Source organism: Leuciscus leuciscus (genome assembly GCF_965113295.1).
Source record: "Leuciscus leuciscus genome assembly, chromosome: 7".
Lineage (NCBI taxonomy): Eukaryota > Metazoa > Chordata > Actinopteri > Cypriniformes > Leuciscidae > Leuciscus > Leuciscus leuciscus.
In genome coordinates this window covers 3,299,478-3,320,034 of record NC_138731.1, presented here as the reverse complement: position 1 = coordinate 3,320,034, position 20,557 = coordinate 3,299,478, and the positions used below count along the sequence as shown (strand labels likewise).

Genomic DNA, 20,557 nt, shown 5'->3' with positions numbered 1-20,557 from the left:
GAGAGTTTGCTGCCACAATGTTTGTGAATTATCATAAACGCATGCAGACACGTTCCCAGTTAGTCATCAATTAGTTAAGCTGTGAGGTTGTTAGCTGTGTGTTGCCATTTAAACTGGTGTTAACTTGTATTTGTCTTTTTTCGCTTTAGACCTGATGCAGCTGAAAGAGGAGAGTCAAGAACTGAATAATATGGAAGATGAACATCAATATTTCAAGACTGGAGATAAATTAACAAAGATGGAAAAGACTCACTCACGAAAAAGAGCTCAGAAGACCAAACCTAACAGTTATTTCACTTGCCTTGAGTGTGGAAAAAGTTTCAGTCAAAAACGAAGCCTTAAATCCCACATGGTAGTTCACACTGGAGAGAAGCCTTTCACATGCCAACAGTGTGAAAAGAGTTTCACTCAAATGAAAAGCCTTGAAGTCCATATAAGAATTCACACTGGAGAAAAGCCTTATACTTGCTCTTATTGTGAACAGAGTTTTGCTCATAAACACATCCTTATTTCCCACATGAGAATTCACACTGGAGAGAAGCCTTTCACCTGCCAACAGTGTGGAAAGAGTTTCAATCGAAAACAAAACCTTAATATCCACATGAGAATTCACACTGGAGAGAGTCCTTTCACCTGTCAACAGTGTGGAAAGAGTTTCAATCAAAAACAAAACCTGAATGTCCACATGAGAATTCACACTGGAGAGAGTCCTTTCACCTGTCAACAGTGTGGAAAGAGTTTCAATCAAAAACAAAGCCTTAAAGCCCACATTAGAATTCACACTGGAGAGATTCCTTTCACCTGTCAACAGTGTGGAAAGAGTTTCACTCAAAAACAAAGCCTTAAAGCCCACATGAGAATTCACACTGGAGAAAAGCCTTTCACCTGCCAACAGTGTGGAAAGAGTTTCAATCGGAAAAAAAACCTTAAAGCCCATATGAGAATTCACACTGGAGAAAAGCCTTATACTTGCTCTCATTGTGAACACCGTTTCTCTCAAAAAAAAAACCTTAATTCACACATGATAATTCACACTGGAGAGAAGCCTTTCCCCTGCCAACAGTGTGGAAAAAGTTTCACTCAAAAAAAAAACCTTATTTCCCACTTGAGAATTCACACTGGAGAAAAGCTTTACAACCGTTGTAAATCCTAGGTTTCACATTATCATTCACACTGGAGAGAAACCGTTTTTTGGAAGAAAAAAAAACGTTAACGTGATCGGTGTGGAAAGAGTTTCACACGTAAAGTAACCCTTGACTGCCACATGAGGATTCACTCAGGAGAGAACAGTTTTATATGTCATCACTGTGGAAAGAGTTTCAGTCATAAAAGTAGCCTCAACACTTACATGAGACTTCACACTGGAGAGAAGCCTTTCATCTGTAAACTGTGTGGCAAGAGTTTTTCACAAAAAGGAAATCTTGAGGCTCACACAAGTACTTGCAAAGGAGAGAAGCGGTTCACATTTTGAAAATGTTGTCTTGCTGTGAAATGGCATAATGTAACTGAAATCAATAAAAAAATGAATGAAAGCCCATTAAACAGCATTATTTGCTTAATTTTTAGTGAGAGATTGAATTGGTAATGTCTTTAGTCTGGACTTTAGTCTGAATATGGCCACTGTTGGGGCTCATCTGGAAGTTTGTTGGAACTGCAAGTGCCTCACCACTGATCCTGACTCACCGCTAATTTCTTGATGTGGACTACTTTCAGATAGTATTTACTGGGGCTGCACGATTAATCGCAATAAAACCACACGCGATTTGGCAAAGGCTGCGATTATTTTATGCATCTGAACAACAGAGGGCGCTCTCACGCAAACACGATAAATATGCCCCGCCGCAGAAGTACAATAATGCGCATCATTCCAGGAAATCCTTATCGCTGTAGCTGAATAAACAGAAGATTGAAATGCTTTGATTAAACATGAAATACACGACTGCCTTATTCTGTGTAAGAAGGCACATCATGTCACAGAAGGATGCTCAACTGTCGTTATGAAGTGAGTTTGGAGTAAATGCATGTTATTAAAGGGGTCATATAATGCCATTTTTGTACAAGTTAATATGATTCTTTAGGGTCTAAATGAAAAGTTTGTAATATACTTTAAAAATTCTCATTAGTATTGTAAGAAAACACTCATTTTACCTGAGTAAAAACAGCTCTGTTTTCAGCAAGCCATTTAAGTGCATGTGTCTTTAAATGATAATGAGCTTTGCTCACCCCGCCCCTCTGTTCTGTGGGGCGTTTTGACCATAGACATGTATAGAAAGGCTAGATAGCTTACCGGCGCTGAGAGCCAATGGGACCCGACGACGTCACACGGCGGCCATCTTAGGACAGGACCGCTCGTCCAGTTATAACATGAAAGTCTATTGTGCATGTAGTGCTGAAATAACTATATTTTGCTCAATTTTCAACCGATTTTCAAACGGCTTGGTGTGTCATAAACGTCAGGGATGCGGCTATTTAACTGCATACTTGTGAAAAATTATAGCCACAAACGGCATCAGCACAAATCATAGCCACGTTAATAAGGTTTGTAATAAACCAAACCGTTTGTAAATCCGTCAAGAATTCAGCAAGTTACGAGCATTTTAGTTGGCGTATATCACTCACCTTCCGTCCACAGCAGCAGGGAGCAGCAGCGCAGTCTCCTGACCTAAGATGGCCGCCAAGTGACGACACAGCTGACTCCGCCTTGAGCCATCTAGCCTTTCTATACATGTCTATGGTTTTGACAACACACGTGGAGTGTTGCCTTGACAACAGTTGAGGGTATATTTTGGAGAAAGAATGGTAGCGGGAGTCTCTGAGGACACATCTGTGCAACCGTCTCAATTTGAACCGGAGTCGGACCCGGAACAAGATGACGGCCCCGAAGAAGTTCGCTCCAACATTAAATTTCTCCTATAGGCATATGTGTTGTAGCCCAGTCATTAAAGAAAACGATTTAGTTTCATATTTATTTTTAAATTATTTTTTTTTTTTATTTCATCTATGTTGATTATATGAAAAGCATGAGTAAGATCCATAGACAGTATAAGAAGGTAAGATTAGAAGGCTTGCGGTAGGCTTGCTACGATAGTCGGTGTTACCTGTGTTACACGGTGTTAAGTCGCAACACCGGTTTCATCACTTGCCCACTGTGGCACCGAAAAAAACAAAAAAAAAACAAGTTTAAAGCGTTTAAATTAATTACGCAGTATCCGTTTTTTTCTGTCACCACGTTGACTATAGCGTTGTATGATCACGCTCTTATTAATGTGAATGCTTTTAAACCATTCAAGACAGACCGCGCTGTAGTCCTGCCTATTACACAGACACACACACACACACGACCCACAGAAAAGACGCGCGTCAGTATCGAGTTCTCTTTCGGGCTTGAAATGCGGAGACCTGGAGTGTTATTTAAAAAATGTATTTAGTTTTAGTCATATTTAGATTTTTAATTAGTTTTTTTTTAAACTTTCGGATTCAACCCATGTTCTCAAGCAGTGAAAAATAGAGGACACTGACAACGCGTTGACAGACAGACAGGACCGAGCAGGTAATATTTAATATGAAACAAAGTCTCAACTTTCAAATTTGGGCAGTCAAAGAAAATTAAACAATAAATAGGCCTACCGTTTTGTGGCTCTTTAAACGGTCGTGACAGATTGCCTCAGTTAAAGCCAAGGTCAAATCCACCGACGTTAATCTAACTCTCCTGACTGCTTTGTCGAACAAAAATGGTGGATTTTGATTGGTTAGACTCAGATCGCATGTCAATCAAACTCCCTGTGAAGGATGAATTGACGCTAATTTAAGCACCAACTTTTTAAAAGCGATGTAAAATTTTTAATTTTTTTTTTTTTTTTTTTTGACGACGTAGTTAAGGCGGCAGGCGTGTGTTGCTTAGGTGGCCGCCTTAGTTCCAAAGTGCTGCGGGAAACCCTGGTGTCAGGTAGGTTATGTCTTGTTAATTTTAAAAAAATCATGAAAATGCAGTTCCCTTTCGTAGTCACTCCGAGTTACGTCGGATGACGACGAATGGGGTTTCGCTTAGAAAGCCTATCACCTTCGAGTATAGAAAACGAGCCAATGGCAATGAAATGCCATGGGTCTGCGGAATTTGCATAGTGTATCTCCGCCCCATCCTGGGGGTATATAAGGAAGTAATCTGGCAACATGCAGATATGTTTTCGCTTCGGAGCCAAGAGTTTTCTTCACTTCTACAAGCCATTCTGAATCATCTTCATTCTACGAGACGAGCGGCTCTTCAGTGTGTTTGTGTGATGGCACGTTCCAGCGAGATCGCATTGCCTGCTGCTGTTTTGTGCCGTGATCTGCCGACAGTGAGTGTGTTTCTCCCTGGGCGCTTCAGCACTCTGCTGAGCTTTTTCCTCTCTAAAAGAGCTGCACGCGGCACGTCTTTTTCAAGACGGTTCGCCCGTGTATTTACTGGATGTGGGCGCGTGATTCATCTGCCTAACGGTCACGAGGGTTTTGCGTGTTGGGCTTAATCACGCTCGGCAGCGCTCGTGGATGAGTCATGTTTTCATTGCGGGAACATGACCATCGCGATGTTTATAGATTGAGACTCAATGATTAGAGTCCCCTCTGCCACACCCCAATCTATCTCTTCCTACGGGATACTTTGGCTGGTGGCCAGGGTGATCTGAGGGTTACAGTGTGGTACAATACAAAAAATAAATAAATAAATAAATTGTAAAAAACACGCCCCCCTCCACATCGCAAACCGTGGGGCTTCCGTGTGTGCCTGATTCCTCTCGGGGACTCAGTGTTTCATTCGGGGCTCTAGCAGATGGTGTCATGTCACTCACAGCATCACAAGGCGGGCTTGATTCCTCTGGAAATGAGGATTCGGCTACGTTGCCTCCCTCAGGAGTGTCAGCGTTAGTCGAGTCAGATCCAGAGTTGATGGCCATGCTTTCCCGGGCAGCTGAAAGCATCGGTTGGAGTGGCGCCGCCCTCCCCCCGAGCGCTGTAGGCTTTCCCGGATGTGCATCAGGACGCTTCCGGCCCGCGGGAGTCCACGTGACTTTTCGCGGCCTGCGGGCGTCCTCCGCCTTCGCTGCTCTTGATCGTGAGGCGATCTTGGTCTGTATGTTCTCTGTCACTATTGTGACACAAGCATGCAGTCCTGTGTGTCGCCTTCGCCTTCGAAGCAGTGCTGACTCAGGAGTTCTGTCAGAACCGGCCGCAGTGTAACGCTAGTCCTTCCCTGGCCAACACTGACAGAACGCGGAAACTCGACCACGCCCCCTTGCTGGGACGCTATGCCTCCCATGCCCGGCCTGGTCGTTCCGCCGCGCACACAACTGACCTCGCTCTCGGGCGACATCGCTACCTGCGTGATCCTGGGCCAGGTTGTCTCCACTAGAGTGGTCCAAGACATGGGCTTAGCCAGGTTTCATTTTCTCAGCTCCCCCATGTCCCAGGCTGGGCTCTTCGGCGGGGTGGCTTCGGCCACCAGAAGCAGACTCAGGTTCGTCTGCACTGATGGTCATCCATCCGTGTGGTCTCCTTAGTCTGCTTCCCGCCAAGGCCACCTCCATGCGGCTCCTCCCCTCGGGCCTTCACCGGCCCTGGGCAGGAAGAGGTCGCAGGAGGGCGGCGCTTCCCGTCTCCGCCCCTTAGACTGCCACGCCAGCCTAAGCAGCACTCTTGAGACGGGCAGCTTGGTCGGCGGCGGTGTGGTTGAGGACTGCGCCCAACAGTCTTCGATCACTCCAGAAGCGGACTGAGGCTTCTGCACTGACGGTCATCCGTCCGTGTGGTCTCCTTAGTCTGCTTCCCGCCGACGCCGCCTCCATGCGGCTCCTCCCCTCGAGCCTTCACCGGCCCGAGCACAAGGAGGTCGCTGGAGGCTGGCACCGCCTGTCTCTGCCCATTAGCCGGCTAACACCTGGCTAAGCAGCACTCCTGAGACGGGCAGCTTGGAGTTAGGGCTCAGTTCTTTCAGGAGCTGGTAGCAGGACCACTCCTTCCCCCGGTGGAGGGCTGGGGGAGAATCTCATTCAAAAGAACTGATGCTCTTTCTCTGAGCACCAAGAGGCTGTGGATGACAGCACGCGCCGCCCACGGGCCACGCTCCTCTCATCCCCCTCTGTCGCCAGAGCACGCCCCTGTGGGACGCTGTTCCTCCCCTGGCCTCCTCTGGCAGGACGCGGCTAATGATCGTGCCCCCGCACAGGGCCGCTATGCCACCCTCGCCTGGGCTGGTCATTCCGCCTCGCTGCACCACGGACGGTACGTCTGTGGTTCGAATGACCCCGCTGGTGCAGTTTCTGGGAGCCTGGCTAGAGCTCCCCAGACTGTCCCGCTGGGGGTCTGGGGAGTGCTGCTTAGCCAGGCTGAGTCTTGCCTTCGTCAATTCGAGGGCAAGAGTGCGGTTCCACAAACTTTTTCAGAGGCTCCTGGGGCATATGGCATCCGCAGCCGCAGTAACGCCGCTCGGATTGCTTCATATGAGACCGCTTCAGCTCTGGCTTCGCGATCGAGTCCCGAGGTGGGCATGGCAACACGGCACGCTCCGAGTCCCAGTGACTCCGACCTGCCGTCAGACCTTCAACCCCTGGTCGAACCTCAGTTTTCTTCGGGCCGGAGTGCCTTTAGAACGAGTTTCCAGGCATGTTGTTGTATCAACAGATGCCTCCACCACTGGCTGGGGTGCCATGTGCAATGGACATGCTGTCGCGGGCTCCTGGACAGGACCCCAGCGCCTTTGGCATGTCAATTGCCTCGAGTTGCTAGCTGTACGTCTAGCCCTGCACCGCTTCCATGCGTTGTTCAGGGGCCAGCACGTAGTAGTCCGATCAGACAATACCGCAACAGTAGCATACATCAACCGACAAGGTGGTCTACGCTCCCGCCGTATGTCACAACTTGCCCGCCACCTCCTCATATGGAGTCAGAAGCATCTGAGGTCGCTTCGAGCCATTTATCCCGGGAGACCTGAACCATGCGGCCGACGAGCTGTCTCGGCCTCTCCCTGGAGAATGGAGACTCCATCCCCTGTCGGTTCAGCTGATTTGGGATCAGTTCGGGGACGCACAGGTAGATCTGTTTGCCTCCCACGACTCGTCCCACTGCGACCTGTTTTATTCCCTGACCGAGGGCACGCTCGGCACGGATGCACTGGCGCACAGCTGGCCGCGGGGCCTCCGCAAGTATGCGTTTCCCCCAGTGAGCCTACTTGCGCAGACCTTGCGCAAGATCAGGGAGGACGAGGAGCAGGTCGTGTTGGTTGCCCCGTATTGGCACAACCGCACCTGGTTCCCAGAACTAGTACTCCTCGCGACAGCACCTCCCTGGCCAATTCCTCTGAGGAAGGACCTGCTTTCTCAGGGACGGGGCACCCTATGGCACCCTCGTTCTGATCTTTGGAACCTCCACGTGTGGCTCCTGGACGGGACGAGGCAGGTTTGAGTACCCTACCACCAGCGGTGTTGGCTACCATCACTTCCGCTAGAGCATCGTCCACGAGACATGCCTATGCGTTGAAGTGGAACCTCTTCGTCAACTGGTGTTCTTCTAAACATCAAGAACCCACGAAATGCCCGATCAGTGTCGTGCTTTCCTTCCTGCAAGAAGGGTTGGAGCGAAGGCTGTCTCCCTCCACCCTGAAAGTGTATGTTGCCGCCATTGCCGCACATCACAACGCAGTTGATGGTAAGTCTCTGGGAAAGCACGACCTGATTATCAGGTTCCTGAGAGGAGCGAGGAGACTGAATCCTCCTCACCCTCCTCTCGTTCCCTCTTGGGATCTCTCAGTGGTTTTAACTGCCCTGCAGAGTGCTCCCTTTGAGCCTCTGCAATCAGTGGAGCTTAAGTTCCTGTCTATGAAGACAGCGCTCCTGGTTGCATTGGCCTCCATCAAGAGGGTAGGGGACCTGCAGGCATTCTCGGTTGACGAAGCGTGCCTGGAATTCGGGCCGGCTAACTCTCACGTGATCCTGAGACCCCGGCCTGGATATGTGCCCAAGGTTCCCACCACCCCCTTTCGAGACCAGGTGGTGAACCTGCAAGCGCTGCCTTTGGAGGAGGCAGACCCAGCCTTGGCACTGCTCTGTCCAGTACGCGCCCTCCGTGCTTACGTAGACAGAACGCAGTGTTTCAGGACCTCAGACCAGCTGTTTGTCTGTCATGGTGGGAAGCTGAAGGGAAAGGCTCTCTTCAAGCAAAGGTTGTCTCGCTGGATAGTGGACGCCATTGCTTTGGCATACCAGCAGCAAGGTCGACCATGCCCCCTTGGTGTGACGGCCCACTCCACTCGGAGTGTGGCATCCTCTTGGGCTCTAGCGCATGGTGCCTCGCTAACAAACATCTGCAGAGTTGCAGGCTGGGCGACACCTAACACATTCGCGAGATTCTACAATCTCCGAGTGGAGCCAGTTTCTTCTCATGTACTCGTTTCAACTAGCCGGTACTAGATCCTGCTCAGGTGTCTTTGCTTGCTCGCTATTCCTCTCCTCGGACGGGATACGTGCGATATTTTCCTCAGGTGAGCCTAATAAGCCCTGAGTCTCCTCCAGCACTGACGACGTCAACGCCAGAGTTATGCCACCGGCAGCTTTCGAGCTTGGCTAGGTGTCTCCATGTGCATGGTTCCCCCTCTGGGCGACCCCCACATGTGTGTTTCCACTGTAAGCCTCCTTGAGCATGTGTCTTTCCCTCTGCAAGCCACCTTGCCACCCCTGGGGTTGAAATATTCCACCTGCGACTGGACACCCCAGTGTTTCTCCTTATGCAGGTTATATGTGTATTACACTGGGAACCCCATTCGTCGTCATCCGACGTAACTCGGAGTGACTACGAAAGGGAATGTCTCGGTTACGTACAGTGAGGAAAATAAGTATTTGAACACCCTGCTATTTTGCAAGTTCTCCCACTTGGAAATCATGGAGGGGTCTGAAATTGTCATCGTAGGTGCATGTCCACTGTGAGAGACATAATCTAAAAAAAAAATATCCAGAAATCACAATATATGATTTTTTAACTATTTATTTGTATGATACAGCTGTAAATAAGTATTTGAACACCTGTCTATCAGCTAGAATTCTGACCCTCAAAGACCTGTTAGTCTGCCTTTAAAATGTCCACCTCCACTCCATTTATTATCCTAAATTAGATGCACCTGTTTGAGGTCGTTAGCTGCATAAAGACACCTGTCCACCCCATTCAATCAGTAAGAATCCAACTACTAACATGGCCAAGACCAAAGAGCTGTCCAAAGACACTAGAGACAAAATTGTACACCTCCACAAGGCTGGAAAGGGCTACGGGGAAATTGCCAAGCAGCTTGGTGAAAAAAGGTCCACTGTTGGAGCAATCATTAGAAAATGGAAGAAGCTAAACATGACTGTCAATCTCCCTCGGACTGGGGCTCCATGCAAGATCTCACCTCGTGGGGTCTCAATGATCCTAAGAAAGGTGAGAAATCAGCCCAGAACTACACGGGAGGAGCTGGTCAATGACCTGAAAAGAGCTGGGACCACCGTTTCCAAGGTTACTGTTGGTAATACACTAAGACGTCATGGTTTGAAATCATGCATGGCACGGAAGGTTCCCCTGCTTAAACCAGCACATGTCAAGGCCCGTCTTAAGTTTGCCAATGACCATTTGGATGATCCAGAGGAGTCATGGGAGAAAGTCATGTGGTCAGATGAGACCAAAATAGAACATTTTGGTCATAATTCCACTAACCGTGTTTGGAGGAAGAAGAATGATGAGTACCATCCCAAGAACACCATCCCTACTGTGAAGCATGGGGGTGGTAGCATCATGCTTTGGGGGTGTTTTTCTGCACATGGGACAGGGCGACTGCACTGTATTAAGGAGAGGATGATCGGGGCCATGTATTGCGAGATTTTGGGGAACAACCTCCTTCCCTAAGTTAGAGCATTGAAGATGGGTCGAGGCTGGGTCTTCCAACATGACAATGACCCGAAGCACACAGCCAGGATAACCAAGGAGTGGCTCTGTAAGAAGCATATCAAGGTTCTGGCGTGGCCTAGCCAGTCTCCAGACCTAAACCCAATAGAGAATCTTTGGAGGGAGCTCAAACTCCGTGTTTCTCAGCGACAGCCCAGAAACCTGACTGATCTAGAGAAGATCTGTGTGGAGGAGTGGGCCAAAATCCCTCCTGCAGTGTGTGCAAACCTGGTGAAAAACTACAGGAAACGTTTGACCTCTGTAATTGCAAACAAAGGCTACTGTACCAAATATTAATGTAGCAGGATGCAGTTGTTTGGATCATGCCTCCTAAGTGACGCTTAATTTGCTGCAGCTGTGAGTGATTCTGGGCAGTTAACTTTGAGCCAATCGCGAGGGCTTCACCCCTTTATAAACCGGGACTTTACTTTTGACAAATGATGTCACCGGTATGCGACTTGTCTTGTTTACCTGCCCAGAGACCTGATGTCTGCCTGGTTATCTGTCTACCGTAGCGCCGCAGGTATGGTTAGCTTTGTTTCTCTTTCCACTCCTTAACTTTATAACGTGGGCTTATAGGGAATGTTTCGTGCTATAGAATCCCCGGTGTGGCAGCAGCTCTTTCACCAGCTGAGTGTGCGCCCTGCGATCAGCAATCAGAGCTTAGGGCCTGTGACGCAACGCTGTTAATCATAGGTATGTTGCTATACTGAGAGTTGAATGGTTATTGTGGGACATTTGTAAATGGACATTCTTTGCATTTTAGGGAGTGCTATTTAACCGGGGGTGCGGTCGCCAGTTGGCTACATCGACGCTGAACATCTGCTGCTTTGCTTATGCTTTTCACATTACGTGTTTATGGATTTTCGTCGTACCCGGCTGCTTTTTCACACGGGACTAAGGATTATTAAACCTGTGATTAACAGGCTGTTGGCTGGCGGGTTACATCGTTGCCTGTTTAACACTGTTTGATTCTTCCTGTCATTGTTGTGATTCAGTGTTTGAGTATCGAGTGTTTGATGGACTGACACCAAGTTAATTGTTTTATTTATTTCTTTTAACTCTTGTATGGAGGCCTTTTCTTGCTGCTGATATCCAAGAGGATTGGCCTAATTTTTGATTTCTTTTGTTTGACCTTTTTATGTGATTTGTCCATGTTTAATTGTTTATTTTTGATTTATTGTGTGATTGAGTCTGTTCATATTGCTAATCCAAGTACCACCTTGGGCTTTAGAACAGGTGGCTTATTAGACCTTGGGTATTGTAATTGTTTAATTTCTATGTGTCTGTTCACTGTCCAGGTGCTGAGAACTGCCAGTGGGAGCAGTGCCCCTTGCGGTGGCGGGTCCCTTGGTGTGCTGTGGCTGCGTGTTCACTAAGTGTGGTCATATCTCTTGCTGTGTGTATGAAATTTGACACGTGTGATTGGGGTGTTTTTCATGGATGCTCATTGCTCGAGCCACTAGCCTCCCACTGGTAAGATTCCGCCCTATTGCCCTCCTCCCTTGTATATGTGTGTTGCGAATAGAGTATAGTGAGTGGAGTGAATATTGAGTGTATGTGTTTTATTTGATTTAGTGTACAGTGCATGCTTGTTGTGAAATCTCAATCATTGTCGAAGTGAAAATAAAGATTATATTTTTGTACTGGAACACTGTCTCTGGCTATCCATCAACGAACTTGAGTGCCTTGGTTGAACAAAATAGTTAAATCTTTGGGTGAAATTCCCATCGTGGCGTAGTCTGCAATCTGCCTGGGCTTAAGCCCTGAGAAGTGTATCCCTTCATGCCACATTAACATTGATTTTCTCAGGTGTTCAAATACTTATTTGCAGCTGTATCATACAAATAAATAGTTAAAAAATCATACATTGTGATTTCTAGATTTTTTTTTTAGATTATGTCTCTCACAGTGGACATGCACCTACGATGACAATTTCAGACCCCTCCATTTCTAAGTGGGAGAACTTGCAAAATAGCAGGGTGTTCAAATACTTATTTTCCTCACTGTATGTATATATATATATATATATATATATATATATATATATATATATATATATATATATATATATATATTTCACCATGAATTCCCATGACATCTATTATATATTTCCAAAGTCCACGGGTCAGAAAGTAAAAGTCCTGCCATATGTTTATTCCAACCATGAACCCAGCCAGCTGAATTCACTAATTAGAACTATCTCCTGGCTGAAAAACTGTGCTAATTAGCAAATCCAGGTGATTGGAACAAAATACTGAGGAGGACTTTTACTTTCTGAAGCTGGACTTTACACCACTGTTTTATGTGGACTCTGTATATTTTTTTTTTATTGCATTTTAACAAGAACAAAACATAATTTACATACAAGAGTACATATAACCATACATGTCAGGAGTAAAGAATACAAAATAAAAAGAAAGGCATTTTACATAAAACACCTGTACCTGTCAAACAGCTGTGTAGTTTTCCTAGCTTTTAGGTTTTTACTTTTGGATATTGTTTCTAAATATATTTTAACATCAATTTTTAAATGTTAAAAATTTGGTATTTTTCCATTCCATTTGACTTTATGAATATAGTAACGGGCAATTATAACAATTAAATCTAAAATAAACAAAAGATATGTATCACCCTCAAATGAAAAACATTTTAATATAACATCAATTTCTTCAAAGTTAACAAGAGTCATGACTTTTCTTTGCAAGTAATTACTGAGTTCTTTCCAAAACATTTGGGTCTTGGGACAATCCCAAAATAGATGGTTGATAGTCTCAGGGGAAATTTTACACAAAGCACAAATATCTTCGATGTTCACTTTAAAACGCTGTACCACAAGTTGGACTCTGGATATTTGACAGCAGATTGAACAGGACTTTTATTTTGGTCTGACGATATGACATCATAAAGCTGCGCCGTGCTCCTGCAACTGTTATGATTAGACTGAAGAAAGGTTTGTGGTTTTACGCATTTAAAGAGTTTAAATCGATACACGTCGATTTGATAGTTTTTTATAAGAGGTATATGTGACCATGTTTTATTGAACATATCTTTGTAATATGCTTAATGTAACAATATTACGTTTTTTTTGTCAAGTCAAGTCAAGTTTATTTGTATAGCGCTTTTCACAATACAGATTGTATCAAAGCAGCTTCACAGTATTAAATTAAAATAATACAACAAAGTTTGTTTCAAGAGGAATTTATCTTGATAAAATTAGATAAAATATCCCCAACTGACCAAGCCAAAGGCAACAGTGGCAAGGAACCGAAAAACTCCATCAAGTGACCTTTACTTTTGTGTGAGTAAAGCGTATACGAATGTGAGTAACAGAAAAGTTGCGACTCATTTCGCGCACTATATCGTGTATCAGTTTATTGTAAACACGAATTCGGGTTTTGGAAAGTGGTGATGGAGAAACGGAGTCAACTGAATCTAATGCTTTGCCAAATGACTCACTGATTCAAAGCGCTTGAATCACCGCGCGCTGACGAATCCTGCCGCTCAAAACAGTGTAAAAATACAACGAAAACACAAATATTATTATTAATAATGTTACATGTTATGAACAAATCGCAAATGGTTTCATGGCAACGTAATCTGTTAAATGTACAAATCATTAAATATGAAGTGTATGTATAATTTATTTTATTATATTGTAGTGCTTGTTTTGAGTGATTTTTGTCTAGTCAGTGTATTTAAGTCCATTAACTCTCCCTCTGACTGACTCCCTCACCAGTGCGCTGAACTACTGAACTAGAGCTGATTGAGACGCACTCAGAGATTTACTGTGGATTTAGTTTTCTTTCTGTTAATTATTCTCATCTTAAACATGACTTTGTCCAAACACACAGGAAAACTCCTGGAGAAGCATCTGAGATCCACGACACTATTATAAAGATGGCGTTGATTAAACAGGAGAGTGAAGACATAAAGATTGAAGAAGTGTTCAGCGTGAAACATGAAGATACTGAGGAACAAACAGGTTAGTTTCATTCGATCCTTATTAAAATGATCTACAGATCTACATTAATTTTGGATGAAGTATCCCTTTAGCCTAACTATCACCACAGCCTCATCAAGTACCTTTCACTAAACCAAAGATTGAAACCAAAAACAGTAATATAATGATAATGTAAACATTTTATGAAAGGTGGCCCTTATTACAATAATAGACTTAAAAACAATCAAGTTTGTTGGTGGAAAAATATTGATATTGCCAAATCATGAGAGTAGTTACAATTATTATTTTGATGTATTGACATCCATTTTATTTTAAACCCTAAACAAGTCAGTCCTTTCATTTGACATGAGATCGTTGCAGTTAGCAAATGACAACAAGCCCACATGCCATTTTTTAGGCAGTTTCACTTGTATAAAATGTAACCCCAAGAAATGACCCACAGGCTCAACCCAGCTTTTGACTTTCCCCCTCAGACAGAGCGAGCGTGGGCTTATGCAGATGTATTTAGAGGTTATGTTTTGCTATTGCCCCTGAACGTATATATTTTTGAACAATCTGCTTTCTTAAAGGTGCTCTAAGCGATGTTGGGTGACGTCACTTCTTGTTGACGTTCGAAGTATTGTCAAACAAAATGGAGGCTAGCTCGACCCTCCCTCCTCCTCATCCCGTCCCCTCCCCCTCCCTTCCGTGCTTCCTGAAACAGTCATGATCGAGTCGAAGGCTTTTCCGATGTAAATGCGGGACTTTGCGCGTTCCTTCTCCTTTTCCCTCTTCTTTGCTATTAGTTCATCTCTTTGCGTAACGTCGTCTCTTTGGTCGTGTGTCAGCCAAATCAAAATTCAAGAGAATATAATTCTAACGTTAGTCATTGTCTAGGTCGGGATGGAGATTTATCACTGATCCAATTAAGTAAAATAATAATAATAATAATATAATTTTTTTCCTGGCAGCAAAGGATAGAATATTATACAATTTCTTATTAGCAGACAAAGTAATGCATCTATTAGGTATACCCAACAACAGTGAGACTGGGTCAAAATCTAACTGAATATTAAAGATCTTTTCCATCTCCCCTAGCACCAGAAACCAATACCTTTGAAGTCTGTTACATGACCACAGACAATGTGTTAAAGTACCGCTTTCAATTTTACATTTTAAACACATAGGCGATAAAGAGGAGTTGAAAATATGCCTGCAGTTAGGGGAAATATGGAGTCTATGAATGATTTTTGTATTTCTCTTATTCGTGTACAAACAGATTTTTTTTAGCATTAGACCAAATGGCTTCCCATGTTTCATCGTCAATGTCAGTAGCTTTGGGTGGTGGTGGCGCAATGGATAAGACACATGCCTTTGGTGTGAGAGACCCGGGTTCGAATCCACTGTGAGACACCAATGTGTCCCTGAGCAAGACACTTAACCCCTAGTTGCTCCAGAGGCGTGCGACCTCTGACATATATAGCAATTGTAAGTCGCTTTGTATAAAAGCGTCAGCTAAATGAATAAAAATGTAAAAAATGTAAAAAATGTCAGTAGCTAACTCTTCTTCCCATTTAGTTTTAATACTCTGTGTATCAGCAGAAGAGATTGAGCACACTGAACAATAAATCCTACCCAGAGGCATTTTCCCTGATGATAAAAATAATAACCTTTCAATAGAAGAAATTTCACAATTTCTAACAAGTGTTGTGTTATTAGTAATATAATGTCTCAATTGGAGGAAACGAAAAAAAGTCTAATTTGGACAAATGATACTTCTGAATTAACTCCTCAAATGACATAAATTTATTGTCTGAAAAAATATCCCCAAGCTTACTAAGTCCCAAACAACACCATCGTTTAAAACCATCATCCCAAATTCCTGGAGTGAAATCAGGATTGTTTAAGAAAGAAGTCAATTTAGATCTACCTTCAAGCCTACATGCTGATCTCCATGCTTTCAGAGTAGTTACTATAATTGGGTTATCATATATCTCTTTTATTTTTTGAAAACTCTTAACAAAAAGAAGAGCTCTTAAAGGAAATTTTGAAAAGGAAGATTCGATATCTACGGAGCCCCTAAATGGGACGTGGTGGTGGAAAAATGTTTAGGATGGGAGAATTTTTTTTTTATTTTTTTATCTTTTGCGTTCCCTCGCAAAGATATTTGCGTTCCCACGCAAAACCTGTTTTGAGCTCGGACAGACACTTCCTGTTTAATGTCCCGCTGGCAGTGTTTCAGAGCTCCGTACGTTAATGGAGCGTCTCATAGTGTTTGAACTTGGACTCAAATATAAAGAAATCAGTCAGTGCTTAACTCAAGGAGTTCAGTGAAGTTGGCAATATTCACATAGGCTATTCGAACTTCCCTATTCTTGAGCTAAACGTTGTTAAAACACAAACGACACCTATTTACAACCACAGTAACCTAGACAACGAGCTACAACCCTTCTCATCAAAACGAGCTTTATAATATTAATTTGTCTCTAACCTGACGAATGAGAGACAAGTCCAAATAAGGGTCCGTCTGTAAAGTGCAAGTCCCAAAACCCTTCTGCACATTTTATATTATTAAACGTATTCAATAGCTTCACTGTGACGCACTGTACTGTCACCAAATTCAGTTCACTAATGCTCTCCTGCTGGTTATACTACATTACTTAGTTTGATTTAAAAAAAATGCATAATTTTTATGATTATTTATTATGAAATAAAATCAATAACTTCACCCTTTTTAGAAAAAAATATTAAATAACTTCAAAATAACTTGTTATACAGTGTAATGCCATCAAATTCAGTAAGCAAATATAATGCAAAAGCTGTGTAGCCTACAGTACCAATATAATTTGTGTAAAGAATAGCCTACTTATTTTTTATGTGCAATTACTTCCCAAACTAAGTGTTGTAGGCCTATAACCAACATTAGAGCAGTGATATGTGAACTAAATTTGGTGTGTTACAGTGAAGTTATTGAATATTTTTCATAATATAAAATGTGCAAAAGCAGTGTAGTATGACCAGTGGGTCACCATTGATGTGTAAACTGAATTGGGTGGCACTACAGTTTGTAACATTTAAGTTAATGACTATTTTTGTATTTTTGACTGAGTTGATTCTGTAGTCGTTTTCTGGGTTATATTGCACTTTGCAGACGATCCCTTTGAACTTGTCTCTCAGCCGCCAGCTGATAGAGATCCATTTAGCCTATATTATAAAAGCTTGTTTTGATGAGAATTGGGTATAGATCATTACTGTGATTGTAAATAGGTGTGGTTTGTGTTTTAACAACATTTAGCTCAAGAATATTGATCCGGGAAGTTCGAATAGCCTATGTGAATACTGCCAACTTCACTGAACTCCTTGAGTTAACCCTCTGGGCTCTGAGGGGTTTTTGGGGTCCTTGAGATGTTCTGACATGCCCTGACATTTGTGCTTTTTTTCAGTTGCTTATAAACATATTAAAGGTGCTCTAAGTGATGCCGGGAGTGTTGACATTCGAATTGTTGTCAAACAAAACGGAGGCTAGCTAGACCCTCCCTCCTCCTCATCCCATCTCCTCCCTCCTCCCCTCCCTTCCGGCATAAAGGAAAGTCAAAGTAGTCACTAAAAACAAAGTTAAGTTTTACTGATACTTCATTCAATGTGTAATGTCACCAAGTTAGATAAATGCTTTTATATATTGCAGAACAGAATGCAGAAAAAGAGAAACATTGTCTTAAAATCGTTTCGCCACCTGAGGTTATACTATAACATTAGCTCCCATACAAACCCCACCCTCCAATGCTTCTTGTCGGTCATTGGCTGGAGCACTGTTTGTTGTGTTTCGTGGTGCGGGTGAGCCCAGTTTGTTTTTGTTGCCGTTTGTGGAGCATGTGGTGTCTAGAGAGACACTCTACAGTGTGTTCAGGGGACAGGCAGCTAGCGGATAGTGAGGAGATGTTTGCTGTATGTGACAAAAAATGTTTGGGCCTAAAAAACGCGTGACATCACTTAGAGCACCTTTAATGGCAAAGGTATAATTACACTCTATTTATCACAAACACGGCTACCATAATATGTGAGCAACATGCATGTACATGTTTGTATTTTTGAGAGAATAATGTTTATGCGTGGTTATTGAAAAAACTAAAAACTAAAGTTTCTGAAAAAAGGCCACAAAACACATACTAAATATGTGTCAATAAGACTTTTGACTAATGGATGTCGTTGGCTAGAGTTTTTTCTTCAAGATGATGTGAAAATCATCCCACCTAATCATTCACATAACACAATACATTGATTTAAATCTTGTAAAACACTTTTTGTTTGTAAAGGCAATATGCGCAAGGGGCGTCAACGATTCAACAGCATCATGCATATGTAGTGGTTCACACCTGAGGAGACAATGGGGCCCGCATACTTAATGAGCCATTCATTCAGGTGTGTCACCTATAGCCACAAGAAAGAATGCAAGAGCAATATATATATATATATATATATATATATATATATATATATATATATATATATATATTCTACCAAATTGGTTCACAGTTGGAAGCATGTCAAAAAATTATTTTTATTTTTTTTCACAAATTTTGCTTGCAAATTGTATAATATCCAAGGTAAACATGTCTAGTAATTGTGCAGTTAATTATCATACTGTATTTTCAGTTTTGGAATATGTATCCTCTCCCCAAATTTGTCAATGATAAAACACAATAAAAATTATTTAAAGAAAAGGCTTATATTTACCTTTTAAAATTTGTTTACATCTACCTTGTAAATATTTTTTTTTATTAAAAAGGTTACAATTACAACAACAATTGAAGTGTAATCTTTCTTTGTAAAAACTAAAGTATACATTTTATCATACATATTTCAAAGTTAAGGATTCATTACTTCGAATATAGCCTACATTGACAAAACATACTATATTTAACATATTAGCAAAAAATTGGCAAACAAAAGCTTATTTGAGGTGGCAGATATTTTACAGTAAAAATGTGTATCTATCCAAAACTAATCAACGAAATGTTGTCTTTCATTTGTCTGTAACATAGGTCTTTCGTTTTTATTATAAGGAATATAAATGTTAATTTGGAGTTTCATACGTTGCTTATACAAATACATTTTATTTCAACAAATTTCAGTCGATTTTTACTCAGTATAGCAAAATAGTTTGCTAAAAGCAGATCATTCATTCACACACAGAAACGCAATTCAAATTTAAACCGTCTTTTTGCGAGTTGTGGTAAACAGCGCATCTCTGACGTTCATTCATTCACACAGAAACGCGATTTACTTGAGACAACTAAAGAAGTACAATGATCTGAATAAACTTGATGTGTTTTCTCGAGCTGATATGGGGGCGTTCACAGGTTTGCACGGATCGCCTCAGTCATTTGCGTTTGAATAGCGCGCGCTCTCCGTGGGTGGGGCAGATTAAAATTACTTCATTTAAAAGAAGAGAATTCAAGCTTCATGCCTGTGTGTCTGTATGCCTGTTTGACTGAGTATTCGCTGAGTTATGGTTCATTTTCGGACGCGTTTCAGAATGGACTTCACTGACAGAGAGGAGGCAGAACTCGCATCATGTTTATTTTTCTTTATTTGGCGGAAAGCACAACACTTTGTTTTTATTGTGAGTACACACAAAAATAATACACACTTAACAGGATCGATTGATGTAACACAAGCATATAAGATAAAAAGCAATTTTTTAAAAAATTTTTGCACTGATAAGGAAAAAAACCAGCCGACCTCAGGGGGTTAAGCACTGACCGCATTTCTTTATATTTGAGTCCAAGTTCAAACACTAGTGAGACGCTCCATTAACTTACGGAGCTCTGAAACACTGCCAGCGGGACATTAAACAGGAAGTGTCTGTCCGAGCTCAAAACTATCTTTGCGAGGGAACGCAAATATCTTTGCGAGGGAACGCAAAGTTTCTCGGGGGAACGCAAAAGAAAAAAAAATTCTCCCATCCTACATTTTTTTTTCCACCACCACGTCCCTTTAGGGGCTCCGTAGATATTCAACCAAGTAGAGGAAAAATCATTCCTGACCCAATCTGCAATGTATTTCAGATGAGAATTTAGCTGATACTTCTTAATATTTGGAAAATTCAACCCCCCCATAGAACTTGGCAAATAAAGTACTGACATTTTTAATCTAGGCTTACGTTTACTCCATATGAAGGAAGTCAGCCAGCTACAGTATTCAGGCCCTTTAATGTCCTATTTGAGAATAGTATAGGAACCATTCGAATAGGGTATAATCATTTTGGTAGAACAAGCATCTTTACAAGTGCTATCCGACCTAGCCAAGATACTAGCAAGGAATTCCAGCGTTCCAAGTCTTGCCGCATTTTCTCGAATAAAGGAACAAAATTATATTCATACATCTGCTTCAAGGACGAAGAGATAGAAATATCTAGATAAATTAAACCTAGAGGTGACCACTTAAAAGGAAAACAGGGTGTAATATTAGTTATGGAAGTAAGAGTACCTAAAGGCATAGCTTCAGATTTAGCTAAATTCATTTTATAACCAGAAAATGTACTATACTAGTTGACCAACTCGATCAGAGCGGGAACTGACTTCTCGGGCTCAGATAAAAAAAGTAATACATCATCAGCATAAAGCACAATCTTGTGATGTTTATGTCCTATCTGCAAACCCGAAATAGATGTTG

At 42.6% G+C, this 20,557-nt stretch overlaps 3 protein-coding genes across 7 annotated transcripts in view; all 3 read left to right on the top strand.

Moving 5' to 3' along the window:
• The window catches only part of LOC309503419 (uncharacterized protein), an 82,953-nt gene extending 81,448 nt beyond the window's left edge, over nt 1–1,505 (top strand). For both annotated transcript variants that reach the window (XM_082176239.1, XM_082176238.1), the window contains exon 3: nt 150–1,505. In XM_082176239.1, the coding sequence (XP_082032365.1) occupies nt 150–1,153 (1,004 nt within the window). In that variant the 3' untranslated portion in view covers nt 1,154–1,505. The remainder of the gene's footprint in view (nt 1–149) is intronic.
• LOC309503442 (uncharacterized protein) overlaps nt 1–20,557 on the top strand; it is a 149,859-nt gene that overhangs the window by 50,786 nt on the left and 78,516 nt on the right. For 2 of the 4 annotated variants that reach the window (XM_082176274.1, XM_082176273.1), the window contains exon 2: nt 13,794–13,924. In XM_082176274.1, coding sequence (XP_082032400.1) covers nt 13,840–13,924 — 85 coding nt within the window. In that variant the 5' untranslated portion in view covers nt 13,794–13,839. Of the gene's footprint in view, nt 1–12,833; nt 12,893–13,240; nt 13,262–13,793; nt 13,925–20,557 lie in introns of those variants that run through there. The other 2 variants (XM_082176272.1, XM_082176275.1) reach the window with 2 other exon arrangements.
• Nucleotides 12,877–20,557, top strand: part of LOC309503434 (uncharacterized protein) — a 124,552-nt gene continuing 116,871 nt past the window's right edge. Inside the window, exon 1 of the mRNA XM_082176266.1 lies at nt 12,877–12,959. The gene's annotated coding sequence lies outside the window, so the exon portion shown is untranslated. The remainder of the gene's footprint in view (nt 12,960–20,557) is intronic.